General features: G+C 44.4%; 1 protein-coding gene across 9 annotated transcripts in view; it reads right to left on the reverse strand.

Annotated features, from left to right (window-relative positions):
• The window catches only part of LOC308573980 (disintegrin and metalloproteinase domain-containing protein 2-like), a 122,132-nt gene that overhangs the window by 52,939 nt on the left and 55,124 nt on the right, over nt 1-14,069 (reverse strand). For 8 of the 9 annotated variants that reach the window (XM_081171411.1, XM_081171414.1, XM_081171409.1 and 5 more), the window contains one exon: nt 12,065-12,146. The exons of the other annotated variant lie outside the window; for it this stretch is intronic. In XM_081171411.1, coding sequence (XP_081027537.1) covers nt 12,065-12,146 — 82 coding nt within the window. The remainder of the gene's footprint in view (nt 1-12,064; nt 12,147-14,069) is intronic. 9 annotated transcript variants of the gene reach the window in all.

Consider the following 14,069-nt stretch of genomic DNA (forward strand, 5'->3'; position numbering starts at 1 on the left):
CTTGGCTGCCAATCAGCGGGCACAGCAGCCGAGCCAACAACCAATGAATGTGCCCAAACCAGATTCTCCAAGAGCAGCAATTGCCATTGAGGTGGTGCTTGAACTCCCAAATGGGCACCCGGTGAAGGTTCAGGGTATGCTGGACTCAGGAAGCTCATGCAACTTTTTTAGCAGGGACTTTGCCTTAGAGCATCAGCTTCACCTGCTACCTTTGGATGCACCTCTGCAAGTAACCACCATTGATGGGAGGGAACTGATTGGGGGGGAAGTTACCCACCAGACCCCACCGATGAGAATGAGAGTGTCTAGGCACTCAGAGACAATCGCCTTCCACGTTGCCTCATTAGCGGGTCCCCCAATAATATTAGGGATGAGCTGGCTAGCGGAACATGATCCGGTGGTGGCGTGGCATCAGAGGACCGTCAGCTTTGGGTCTGACTACTGCCTGCAGCACTGCCTAGGCGGGGAAACGCCAAGGATGAGCGTAGCCAGAGTGGCAAGCACTGCAGTGGAGGGTAAAGGGAAGGTGCCACCACAATATGCTGATCTGAAGGAGGTTTTTAGTGAAAAGGAGGCAGATAGACTGCCACCCCACAGGCCGTTCGATTGCCAGATCAATTTGCTCCCTGGGGCACAGCTGCCGGTGGGTAAGCTGTATGCCATGTCAGACAGGGAGATGAAGGAGTTACGGGACTTTATCGACAAGAACCTAAAGCGAGGGTTTATAAGAGAGTCAAAGGCAGTGGGGGGCAGTCCAGTATTTTTTGTGGACAAAAAGGACACTGATAAACTGAGGCTGGTTGTGGACTTCAGGGCGGTAAATTTGGTGTCAGAACCTGTGACTTTCCCTATGCCCAGAATTGACGACATTCTGACGAGTGAGGAAGGGAAAGATTTTCACCAAGCTAGACCTTAGGGGGGCTCACAACTTAATCCGAATGAGAGAGGGAGATGAGTGGAAGACCACCATGTTCACACCCCTGGGGGCCTTTGAATATCTTGTTATGCCTTTCGGATTAGTCAGGCTCCGCTTGTTTTCAAGCGTTCATGCACCACGTGTTGGGGTCACTGCTTTACAAGAACTGTGTAGCATTCCTGGACGACGTCTTGATATATTCAGAAAATGAGGAGCAACATGTGAGAGATGTCAGGGAAGTGCTACAACGCTTGCAGAAACACCAGTTGTGGGTCAAGCTAGAGAAATGTCAGTTTCATGCCCAAGAGGTGGAGTTCCTGGGGTACAAGTTATCTGACAAAGGCTTAGTGATGGACCCAAGCAAGGTGCAAGCAGTATTGGAGTGGAAAACCCCAAAGACATGAAAGGATGTGCAGAGGTTCCTAGGTTTTGGCAATTTCTACAGGAAGTTCATCAAGAACTTTGCACACTTGATGGCGCCAATCACGGACTGTCTCAGTAGTAAAAGAAAGTTTGTGTGGACGGAGGAAGCCCAGCAATCCTTTGCAAGATTGAAGAAGGCGTTCGCGTCGGAAGAACAATTACTACATGTGGATTTGGAGAAACCACTGAGGTTGGAGACGGACGCGTCAGACAGAGCCATCGGGGCGGTTCTGTTTGCAGCCAGGACTGAACAAGCAAGAATGGAAACCGTGCGCCTTTTTCTTGCGGAAGCTGAGCAAGTCGGAACAAAACTACACCGTGTACGACCGAGAACTGCTAGCAATTTACGCCGCCTTTCATCGGTGGCGCCATTTACTGATAGGGGCGCAGCACAAGATCCAGGTCTGCACAGATCACAAGAACTTGGAATATTGGCGGACAGCACGGGTGCTCAACCAGAGACAGATTCGCTGGGCGCAGGAGTTTTCCAAGTTTCCCTTCGAAATCCAGTATGTGCTAGGCGAGCAAAACGTGAGAGCAGACGCGCTCTCGCGGAAACCAGAGTACTTCGAAGGAGAGGGGCCCGACACGTCATACCTGAGGACCGATGGGTGTGTGGGGGTACTCTAGTGCAGTGTTTCCCAACCTTGAGCCTCCAGCTGTTTTTGAACTACAATTCCCATCATCCCTGACCACTGGTCTTGCTAGCTAGGGATGATGGGAGTTGTAGTCCAAAAACAGCTGGAGGCCCAAGGTTGGGAAACACTGCTCTAGTGGGCATGAGAGAACTGGCAGGACTCACTAGGGACGATGAATTCACACGAACAAAAATCAGGGAACTCCAAGAGGGGAGGGGAGCACCAGAGGGGTTCAAAGAGAAGGAAGGGGTGTTGTACTACAGGGGGGCGATGTACGTACCGGGGGGGCTCTAAGAAGAAGGGTACTCAAGCAACTACATGACACCCCCACAGCGGGGGACTTTGGGCAACACAAAACCATGATGCTGGTGACTCGACAATTTTGGTGGCCACGGGTGAGGGAAGATGTACGCGAATATGTAAGAGGGTCAGAGGGGAACGCTGCCAGAGGGCCAAAGGGGAACACACTGTACCAGCAGGTTTGCTGGAACCCTTACCCACACCCAACAAACCCTGGGAGGTGGTGTCAATTGATTTCATGACGGATTTGCCCAAATCGAGGGGGAAAACAGCAGTGATGGTAGTAGTCGACTTGCTAACCAAAATGTGCCATTTCATCGCCTGCTCACATGCGGTGACGGCGGAAGAAACGGCACGGTTGTTTGTAGAAGACATTTTCAGGCTGCATGGCGCCCCCTTGAGGGTTCTGTCAGACCGCGGAAAACAATTTACTTCCCGGTTCTAGAGGAAGCTCATGAGCCTACTGCAAGTCGAGGTCAGCTTCTCGACAGCGAGACACCCAGAAACCAATGGGCAAGCGGAGAGGGCAAACAGCGTACTCCAGCAATACTTACGCTGCTACGTGAGCAAGAGGCAGAATGATTGGGTAGAGAAACTAGCGTTAGCAGAATTTGCATACAATAACGCTGAACATGTATCCACAGGAATAAGTCCATTTTTGGCCAATTATGGGTGTCATCCCAGGGCATTCCCGGGTAATGAGGAACAGAGCTGGAGTGTGCCAGCAGCTGAGCAGTTTGTGGAAGAAATGGAAGCGTTACATCAACAGCTCAAGATGAACCTAGAAAGGGTCAAAGCCAATTACAAGAAGCAAGCAGATAAACACCGAAGGGAAGGGGAAACCATAAGGGTGGGGGATCGGGTGTGGTTGTCCACTCAAGGGTTACCCTTTAAGGGAGGGTGCAAGAAGTTGCAACCCAGACGACTGGGGCCATTTGAAGTCATACAACAGATAAACCCCGTGGCGTTCATGTTGCCCGACAACATGAAAATACATCCCATGTTCCACAGGTCCTTACTCTCACCACACAGAGAGGGGCGGGAATTCGAGGGGCGGGAGGTAGAAGTCACACCACCACCACCAGTAGAAGAAAGGGAACACCAAGGTTCGGCCGCAGAGATAGTTGATTCAAGGTGGCGAGGTCGGCAAGTGGAGTACTTGGTGGCGTGGGAAGGAGAGCACTGGTCAGAAAACACGTGGGTGCCCGCAGAGGCAGTTGGCGACGAGCATATGGTGGAAGTGTTCCACCAACGGTTCCCAGATAAGCCCCAGCCCTTAGAGCGATTCTGGGAGGAACAATTCGGTACCACAGAGGAGGAAGAGAGTTTCGAAGGGTTTTCAGAATCCGAAGAAGAATCGGATTGGGAGGGTCATTCCTTGGGTGGGAACCGTAGCAGGTGGGAAGAGGTTTTCGCACCCACAGATGAGGAGGACAGCTCATTCCGGGGTTTTCTTGGCTCACCCACCAGAGCAGAGGCTACAATAGAGGCCGCAGGTAGGAGGGGGAGTGAAGGGGGCCCTGGGAGGGAGGTGGATGTCAGGGAACTGACATCAGAGGCACGGGAGAAGGAGAGGGTCTCTGATTCTGCAGGAGAAGGTCCCAGCGCTAGGGGGAGATTCAGCTGGGAAAGAGGGGAAGAGAATGAGTATAACACCAGAGATCCAGGAGAGCAACGGGACAGGGAGGTGCAGGGGCTCCAGGACTCTTCGTTGGAAGTTAGTGAGGAGAGCCCAAGCACCCCGCTGCCCACGCCCACCCTGCGCAGGAGACTCCCACGCAGTGAGAGGCGGAGACGCTTAGGCATCAAACAACTCTTATGTTGGCAACGCTTTAAGAAACACCCACAGACAGATTCTACGAGTGACTAAGGGCAGCCACGCTGAGATGGGCTGTGCAGTCCGGAGGGTTTAACCAGGCAATCCGATGCTCAAACGGGGCAGGATTACGCACGAGTAACTCCCAACCACTACACTTTGAGTTTGCAAACAAATCAGGAAAATGGCTGGCGTGGCAAATTAAGAAAAGAAAGGAGCAGAATACAATAAATAAAATCATCATGGAAGGTGAAGAGATAGTCAATCCAAAGGGTATTAGGAAAGGATTCTTGGACTTTTACGGTCATTTATACAATAACAAAGAGAAAAATAATATGAGGAAAATAGAAAGATTCTTAAAAGAAAAAAGGTGCAGAAGATCCCGACAGAAAAGAAAGGCTGAACGCCCCTATAGAAATGGAAGAGGTTAAAGAAGTCATAAAAGAGTTGAAAAAAGGGAAAGCTCCAGGACCAGATGGATTTACAGCAAGTTATTATAAGGAAATGAGACACATCCTGTCTACACCACTGAGAGAAGTTATGAATAATATTCTTAAGGACAGAGAAATGCCGGAGACGTGGAAAGAAGCTTTTATTACACTTATTCCAAAACAAGATTTAGATTTGACTCAAGTTAAAAATTATAGGCCTATTTCATTGTTAAATACGGACTATAAAATCTTTGCAAGTATCTTAGCAAAGAGGTTGAAAAAGGTGTTACAAGAAGTTATACATAAAGATCAAGCAGGTTTCCTTCCTGGCAGACAGATGAAGGACAATATAAGGAATATAGTCAATCTGTTAGAATATCTGATAGCCAGGAATGAGAAACAAGCAGTGTTAATATTTGTGGATGCAGAAAAGGCCTTTGATAATATATCTTGGGATTTTATGTTTAAAAATTTAGAACACATGGAGGTGGGGAATGAATTTTTTAATGGAATAAAAGTGATATACACTGAACAAAGAGCTAAGCTGATTGTAAACAATATGACTACGGAAGAATTAAAAATATCAAAAGGTACGAGACAAGGATGTCCTCTTTCACCACTGTTATTCATAATGGTTCTGGAGATTTTCCTAAATTCAATAAGGAGAAATGAAGCAATAAAAGCTGTGTCAGTAGGCTGGAATGAATATAAAGTAAAAGCCTTCGCTGATGATCTGGTAATAACAGTGGAAGAACCACCAGAAAGTTCAAAAGTTGTTTTGGAGGAAGTTGAACAATTTGGTCAAGTGCCAGGGTTTATATTGAATAAGAAAAAAACTAAAATGTTAGCAAAAAATATGGATCAAGGTATGATAGAAACAATGCAACAACAAACAGGGATAGAAGTGGTGAAAAAAGTTAAACACTTGGGAATCTGGTTAACCCCCAAGAGTATTGATTTGTTTCAGAATAATTATGTGCCAGTGTGGAAGGGAATAAAGAAAGATCTAGAGGTGTGGGGCCGAATGAAGTTATCCTTTTGGGGGAGAATTTCAACGATTAAGATGAGTGTGCTGCCAAAGATGTTATTCTTACTTCAGACAATTCCAATAATTAAGGGGACAGTGATATTTAAAGAGTGGCAAAGAGCAATTTCAAGATATATCTGGCAGGGTAAGAAGCCAAGAATTATGTATAAGTTATTAACGGATGCGAAAAAAAGAGGAGGCTTTGCCCTGCCAGACTTGAAATTATATTATGAAGCTTCATGTCTCTGTTGGTTGAAAGAATGGATAAAGTTAAAAAATACTGAGTTATTGGACTTAGAAGGTTTTGATAACAGATTTGGCTGGCACGCATATCTATGGTGTGAGAAAAGAAAGATTCATAAAGGCTTTGAAAACCACATCTTTAGAAGATCTCTCATAGAAATATGGGAGAGATACAGAGGCTTATTAGAATCAAGAACTCCCCACTGGCTATCTCCGTTAGAAGTTATGAGTCTTAAGAAAGTCAACATGAGGGGGAACTGGATTACATATAAAGAATTGATTATAAAGGAAGGAGGAAAATGGAAAATGAAACCCTATGAAGAAGTGAAAGAGTATGTGTATGATTGGTTGCATTATTATCAGGTTAACGAAATGTTTAAAAAGGACTTTAAAAAAAGAGGTTATGAGAAAAAAGAATCGAAATTTCAAATAGAAATAATAAACAATGAAAATAAAATTTTGTTCAAGATGTATAAAATCTTGCTAGAATGGTATACAAAAGATGAGGAAGTTAAATCGGTTATGATACACTGGGCCAGAGATCTGGGTTATAATATACAGTTTAACGATTGGATAAAACTGTGGAATGAAAATATAAAATTTACGGCATGTACTGCGTTAAAGGAAAATGTTATGAAAATGATTTATAGATGGTACATCACACCCGTGAAACTGGCAAAAATGTATAAAACATGTAATAAGTGTTGGAAATGTAAAGAAAAAGAAGGAGCATTTTATCATATGTGGTGCGACTGTAAGAGGGTGAAGGGCTTCTGGGAAATGATATATGATATATAATGAGATGAAAAAGATGTTGAAATATACGTTTGTTAAGAAACCAGAGGCTTTTCTTCTAGGAATAGTAGGAAATGAAATAAATAGAATGGACTGTAAACTTTTCCAATATGCAGTAACAGCAGCGAGAATATTATTGGCCCAAAAATGGAAACAGGAACAACTGCCGACGCTCGAAGAATGGAGAATGAAACTGATGGAGTATGCTGAACTGGACAAACTAACAGGAAAGATCAGATATATACGAGATCAAAAGTTCATTGAAGACTGGGGGAAATTTTCAGACTATCTGAAACGTGTATGTGATGAGCAAATAACGCTAGTGGGATTTCAAGAAGTTCTGTAAATGATAGAGGACTATTGTATTGATGAAAACTAAGTGTGTGAAGGTTTATAAAATGCAATATAAAATTAGGAAACGCGTATTTAAAAATTTGAATAAGGGATGATTGTCAGAGAGGTTGAAGGAAGTCTAAAAGAGAAAATATGTGATAAATTTAGATTGGACACTATAAATGTATATTGGAAAACTTAATAAAATTTGATATTTTTTTTTAAAAAAAAACACTCTGTGAGGTGAGTGGGGCTGAGAGACTTCAGAGAAGTGTGACTGGCCCAAGGTCACCCAGCAGCTGCATGTGGAGGAGCGGAGACACGAACCGGTTCCTCAGATTACGAGACTACTGCTCTTAACCACTACATTCAGATGCAAATTGCAAAACATCTTGCCCTGGTACTTTGCCTGAGGGCGTTTAACCAGTGAAAGGACTCCTGACTACTCGCTGTGCTTTGAACTATTGTTGATGTGTGAGTATGGTTTTTAGTTAGCTATATTTTACCATGTTTTTATTTTCTGTTTGTAACTTCTAAGAACTGTGCAAACCTTTTGAGTAGCTTTTTCAATAAATTTGGAAAAGGACTTTTTGCCTTTTGTATTCTGTGCCTTTGCTCAGAAAAGCTGAACTGGTGCCTGACCGTTTGGACACCTACCAGTTGAATTAATGTCTGCGTCATGGTAAAGTGACTCAGGGCTGGGTAACCTGGTAAATATCGAAGGGAGGTTCTCCTCCTCGAACACCATTTGAGGGTGGCCCAGGAAAGGAGGTGATGGCAGTTTTACCGTTTGACTTGTGATTTGCACCAACTAGTGAACTCTCCCACATCCCTGCCAAGTTCTGCCGGTGTCTAGGAGGAATGGTCGGGGGGGGGGGGTTAGAGCTTCTCAGTATTTAAGCTCATTTTGTAGAACCTAAGATCATATTAAAAGGGACGCAGGTGGCGCTGTGGGTTAAACCACAGTGCAATAAATGTTATGTAATATGCAATGCCAAAAATCTCAGAAATCTCATCAGGAGGGCTTTAAACTGACTAATGTGGGGGAGGGAGACAGTGCTCCTGAAGGTAGGAGTCTATCAATTGATGAAGATGATCATCCAAATGTCATAGACCAAATGGAGCAAACAGCACGCAGACCTAGTGGTGGGAGGAAAAAATCCTTAAATAAGAGACACGGGGGAATGATTAATGGACTTCAATGTCTGTACACTAATGCGAAAAGCATGGGAAATAAACAAGATGAGCTTGAGCTCTTGGTACAGCAAACTAAATATGACATAATAGGCATCACTGAAACCTGGTGGGATAAGTCCCATGATTGGAATGTAATAATGGGGGGATACAATCTATTTCAGAGAAACAGACCAGACAAGAAAGGAAGCGGAGTGGCGTTATATGTCAGGGATGTGTATACCTGTGAAGAGATCCAAGATTTAGAACCTCAAAGCCAAAGTGAGAGCATTTGGGTCAAAATTAAGGGAGAGAAGAATAACAGTGACCTCATTGTGGGAGTTTACTATAGATCCCCAAGCCAAACGGAGGACATAGATGATGCCTTCCTGGAACAGATGGCCAAGCATGCAAAAGGAAGGGAGATAGTAGTGATGGGGGACTTCAATTACCTGGATATTTGTTGGATGTCAAACTCAGCCAAGAGCATAAGGTCAAACAGATTCCTCACTGGCCTTGCAGACAACTTCATTGTCCAGAAAGTGGGAGAAGCAACAAGAGGAACAGCCATTTTAGATCTGGTCCTAACCAATGTTGATGACCTGGTTAGTGGGGTAGAAGTGGAAGGATCATTAGGCGCGAGTGATCATGCTCTTCTGAAGTTTACTATACAGCGGAAAGGAGCAGCCAAGCATACTAGGACTCAATTTCTTGACTTTAAGAAAGCCGACTTCATAAAACTTAGGGAAGTGCTGGGTGAGATCCCATGGACAGTAATACTAAAAGGAAAGGGAGTTCATGATGGCTGGGAGTTTGTTAAGAGGGAGATAGTAAAAGCACAACGTCAGGCAATACCAATGAGACGGAAACATGGAAGGTGCCTAAAGAAGCCAGGGTGGCTATCTAAAGAACTTTTAACTGAGTTAAGATTAAAAAAGGATGTGTACAAAAAATGGAAAAGGGGGAAAACCACCAAAGAGGAATTCAAACAAATAGCACGTGTAGACACAAAGTCAGAAAAGCTAAAGCACAGAATGAACTCAGGCTTGCTAGAGAGGTTAAAAGCAACAAAAAAGGCTTTTATGGGTATGTTTGTAGCAAAAGGAAGAACAAAGAAACAGTGGGGTCACTCAGAGAAGATGGTGAAATGCAAACAGGGGACACAGAAAGGGCTGAACTCCTCAATGCCTTCTTTGTCTTCTCCGATAAAGAAAACAATGCCTGACCTGAAGAATTTGGAGCAAATGGTTCAGCAAAGGAAACACAGCCCAGAATAACTAAGGAGATAGTACAAGAATACTTGGCTAATTTAGATGTATTCAAGTCTCCAGGGCCAGATGAACTGCATCCATGTTCAAATATATAAAAGGATGTCACATAGAGGAGGGAGAAAGGTTGTTTTCTGCTGCTCCAGAGAAGCGGACACAGAGCAATGGATCCAAACTACAAGAAAGAAGATTCCACCTAAACATTAGGAAGAACTTCCTGACAGTAAGAGCTGTTTGACAGTGGAATTTGCTGCCAAGGAGTGTGGTGGAGTCTCCTACTTTGGAGGTCTTTAAGCAGAGGCTTGACAACCATATGTCAGGAGTGCTCTGATGGTGTTTCCTGCTTGGCAGGGGGTTGGACTCGATGGCCCTTGTGGTCTCTTCCAACTCTATGATTCTATGATTCTATGAAATTATACAACGGGTTTTAGAATAATTGGCATTACTTTTCAAGGTAGTAGATGACCACCAGAGGCTTAAAAGGAGCAGCAGATCAGGAAGAGTGTTTATTTTACAGCCACTCTGCAGCCTCCCCAAATTCCCACACTTAGAATCATAGAATCACTTGAAGGAGGCTTTTTCAGATCAGGGAGTGTGGGCAGGCTGAGAGGATGGAAAGGCACTGGATAAATGCTTAATGGAAAGAAAAACACACCTTGCAATGTTAAGATAAACTCAACAGACACCCACTGAAACAGTAACAAAATTCTAAAGTAGCCTGAGAATGAGGCAAAGAAATAATAATGGAAGGCTCTTTCAAAGGAGAAGAAAATTTTCCAGAAAGTGGAGGACAGGCTTCAGCACAGCACTCACTAGAAGGAGGAGAGGAGAATGAATGAATGAATTTATTTCCTGCCCATGTGACTGGGTTTCCCCAGCCACTCTGGGTGGTTCCCAACAGAATTAAAAGCACAATAAAACATCAGACATTAAAAACTTCCTTAAACAGGGCTGCCTTCAGATGTCTTCTATAAGTCAGATAGTTGTTTATTTCCTTGACATCTGATGGGAGGGCGTTCCACAGGGCAGACGCCACTACCGAGAAGGCCCTCTGCCTGGTTCCCTGTAACCTCACTTCTTGCATGGAGGGAACCGCCAGAAGGCCCTCGAAGCTGGACCTCAGTGTATATACAGAAGGTAGTGGTGTGTTTGGGTGCTGAGCTACATCACATCCTATGCTTTACTGTGGCGACATAGGCAAGGTGTTCACTGATGCAGGCATGGCTTGCAGAATAGCAAGTTTGGCTGTCAACAGGAGTGTGGTCAGGGATTGCAGGGGCACAGAATGAAGTGTGCCCCTCCCCATCCTGTCCAGTCTGCCAGCATATGGTTCTGCTGGTGTACTAGGAGAGCTTTTGTTATACGATATCTTTATTGTCATTGTCCCATGCAGAACAATGAAATTGAAAAAACAATGAAATTGAAAAAAAATTCGTAGCATTTCTGAAATGCGAGGAGCTTGTTTATGTTAAAGTTTGTGGGTCGTATATGTTTTGACCCACTGAGTCTGCTGCAACGGCACTGCAATAAATTTGATTTATTGCCACTCCGACAAACTTCCAATGGCGCCCACATGCTTCCACTCCACATGTTGCCACTCTCCTCAGTTACCGAATAATAGCAGAGTTCACACGCAGCAGAAAATGGCTTGTCTGTGTCGACGTGGTGTCTTGAATAACACAGCTCCGACACCAGTGCTTCTAATCCAAAACTCTTTATTTAGTAGCACTCAAAACAGAAAAGAAAACCTGCAGAATCCAGTTGCATGTTCTCAGCTTTCTGCCTCTTAACAAAAAACGAAACGACCTTGCTAAAGTTCCCAGGCAGAGTGCTCTCCAGAGAGAGCTCAGCCCCCAGAGCACAGATCAAAGGAACAAGCATGGATCATGTGGGCAGTGCACCCAGTTGATAAGAATGCTCCTGGAGTGTTAACCCCTGACAGTCCAGAACCATAACAATTTAGTGTGCAGTTAGACACAGTATTAGGCAGCTGGAAAGCTGATAATGTACAGTCCTAAAAAATGGTGTCGGGGTAGACATGTTAAGCATATGCACTTATTACACACTTATATGACCGGCAATGTCAGGGACAACATGTACAAAAATTATATAAGGGAGGAATGGACTCTGTTTCTGTCAAATCCTAAAGCCCTCTGCCAGCATGACTCCAGTACAGGATTATATCCTAAGCTACTGAATGCAGCTCCTCCAAGAATTGCACTGGAAAACAAATACCCAGAGGCATGTGACTTATACTTACAGCAGGAACAGGCAACCTGTAGCCCTCCAGATGTTGCTATTACTAATCTAATCTTATCTATCCATCCTTTTATGGCAAAATAGGCTTTGCAGTGGTTTACGATGTATAAAAAGCAGTTACAGAAATATAAAAGTATAAACATCCATAATTAAGATATGCAATAAAACAATCCAAACAGCAATTAAAAGCGGCTTAAGTTGAGAAACAAGTGCCTCTTCAAAAGTTGGCAGAATGCCAATACCGATTGGGTCTCTAAGGTTTCAGTAGGGCATTCTTGGATACCAGCTTCTACAATCCCCAACCAGCAAGGACAATGGTCAAGGAACATGGGGGCTGTAGTCTCACAACATCTGAAGGGTCACAGGTTACCCAACCCTGCAATACCTAAATCCAAGACAGGCAACAAGACACTTCAGCTAAGAAAGTTCAGCGATACTGTACCAGAGCAACTCCTGCATCAAAATTCCGGAGGCACAGCTTCCCCATAAATCCTGCTCCTACATAATTAGGTTTCTCCCTGTAACTAAAACACAAAAGTAGATGGTGGGCCATACACTTTGGAGTAGCCAAAGGGATTGTGTCTTCAAAACAAATGGCAAAATCTTCACATAATCAAGAAGCTGTGGAGAACATTACATACACAGTGGCCTTCTCAGATCTTGTTACCAAGCTGGTCCCTTCCACCATCATTTGCCCACAATCCCAGGTGAGCAATCTGCTATTTAGCTCTAACATCTGCTGGAATATTTCAGCAGAAGGGAAACATGTTCCTGGCAGGGGCCTCTGAGCTGTGCTTCTATGCTTTCAATTATCTCTGCTTGCTGTCCACTGGTTGTGGCTTTCTGTACCTACCACTCAATCAGGGTGAGTTTTTAAGAGGAGGGATGGCAACATTTTCTTGTGCAGTTTCTGTATTGCATCTATGACAGGTGCTTTGCCAACCTGCTGCCATCTAGCTGTTTGGGATTACAGCTCTCATCAGCCACAGTCAACAGATAGCTGGGTAGGATAGAAGCTGTAGTCCAAAACATCTGGAGGGCACCCGGTTGGCAAAATCTCTCTCTCTCTCAGACCCTTCTGCTGGAGTTTTCTCTTATGTCTTAAATTGGCTTTTCCTACAGTTGTCCAAAGATGCATTTGATTTCTCTTCCATATGCTGCCCCACATCAAGAGCATTTAACGTGGCACAACTATTATTTGATATGAGGACATTTTTCATCACATCTTCATCCAAGGAACTCAGGCAACTCTGTGACAAAATGCTTCGTGAGGAAGGGGCATGATATAAATATTGCACTGGATTCAACTAACTGGTCCAAACTTGTGCAAAGACTTAAACCAGCACAATGGGGCTTTCTCCCCTCTGCCCCCATGCCCTCTGATTGGCTGGAGGCAGGGTCCAGAGTGCTCCAAGAACAGCATAGAGGGGAGGGGGGAGATGGTTCCATGGGGCAAGCAAAAATGCTTGCACTGACATAACATTTGTAACAGCACAATGCTGGATTTATTCCTTGATAAGCAAATACAGAATGCTGGCCCAAGATACTTCAAGGCTGAAGTATCAAGGCTGAAGAGGAATCTGGAAATGGATCTCTCTGGTTTAACTCTGGTATGCTATCTACAACACAGTGACTGATCATAGGCATTTTTTATTTTAGCTTTACCTATGGAAAGGTTGGTTCACTGCCTTTGGCCAGCTGCTGCTGCTCTTGCAATGCTATTTTTTTTAGTTAACTGCACAAAAAGGCTGAAAATCCTTTGATCCTAATAGCATAATTCCAAACCCAGAAGTAGGTCCCATTAAGCTCAACAGGGCATGCTCCTAGGAAAGTAGGCAGGATTTCCACTAACTGGTCTTAGGGCTGACATTAATACATAGTTTCCTTCGTAAAACAGGAGTCAGCCACATGAAGCAGGGAATGGGGCAGCGACAAGGCAAGGTGACATTAACAGCCCTTGCAGGGAATTAGTACAGGAAAAAGGTTACCCCCCCCCCCATCAGCCATCAGGGCTGTCACCTGCTTTTCCCATATGAAGCCCATTAGAGAGACAATACACCATAACACTCCCAGGTGCTTTTGCAGCCCCTTTTCAACATGCAGCCAGGCCCATCTAGTGGAACATCCTGTTCTCATAGTGGCCAAGCAGGATCTCAATGCAAGAGCACTCTTCTCACTTGTGAGTCCCACCAAGTGTATTCAGAGGCGTTCTACCACTGACAGTGGAGGGAGAACATAGTTATCATTTTCTAGCTGCTTGAGTTATTAAACAAAAGAAAACATGTAGTCTCATCCCTCATACCACCATGAAAGTATTTTTTAAAAAAACTACTACATTTGGGATGATTTTTCAGTGGGAGGGGGGAATTCTGCACATGGAATGTGCAAACAACAAGTGTAAAATGTGAGCACATGCACAACGGCTATATGAAGTGGACTAAAACTGA

This window comes from Podarcis bocagei, assembly GCF_964188305.1.
Source record: "Podarcis bocagei genome assembly, chromosome: 15".
Classification (NCBI taxonomy): domain Eukaryota; kingdom Metazoa; phylum Chordata; class Lepidosauria; order Squamata; family Lacertidae; genus Podarcis; species Podarcis bocagei.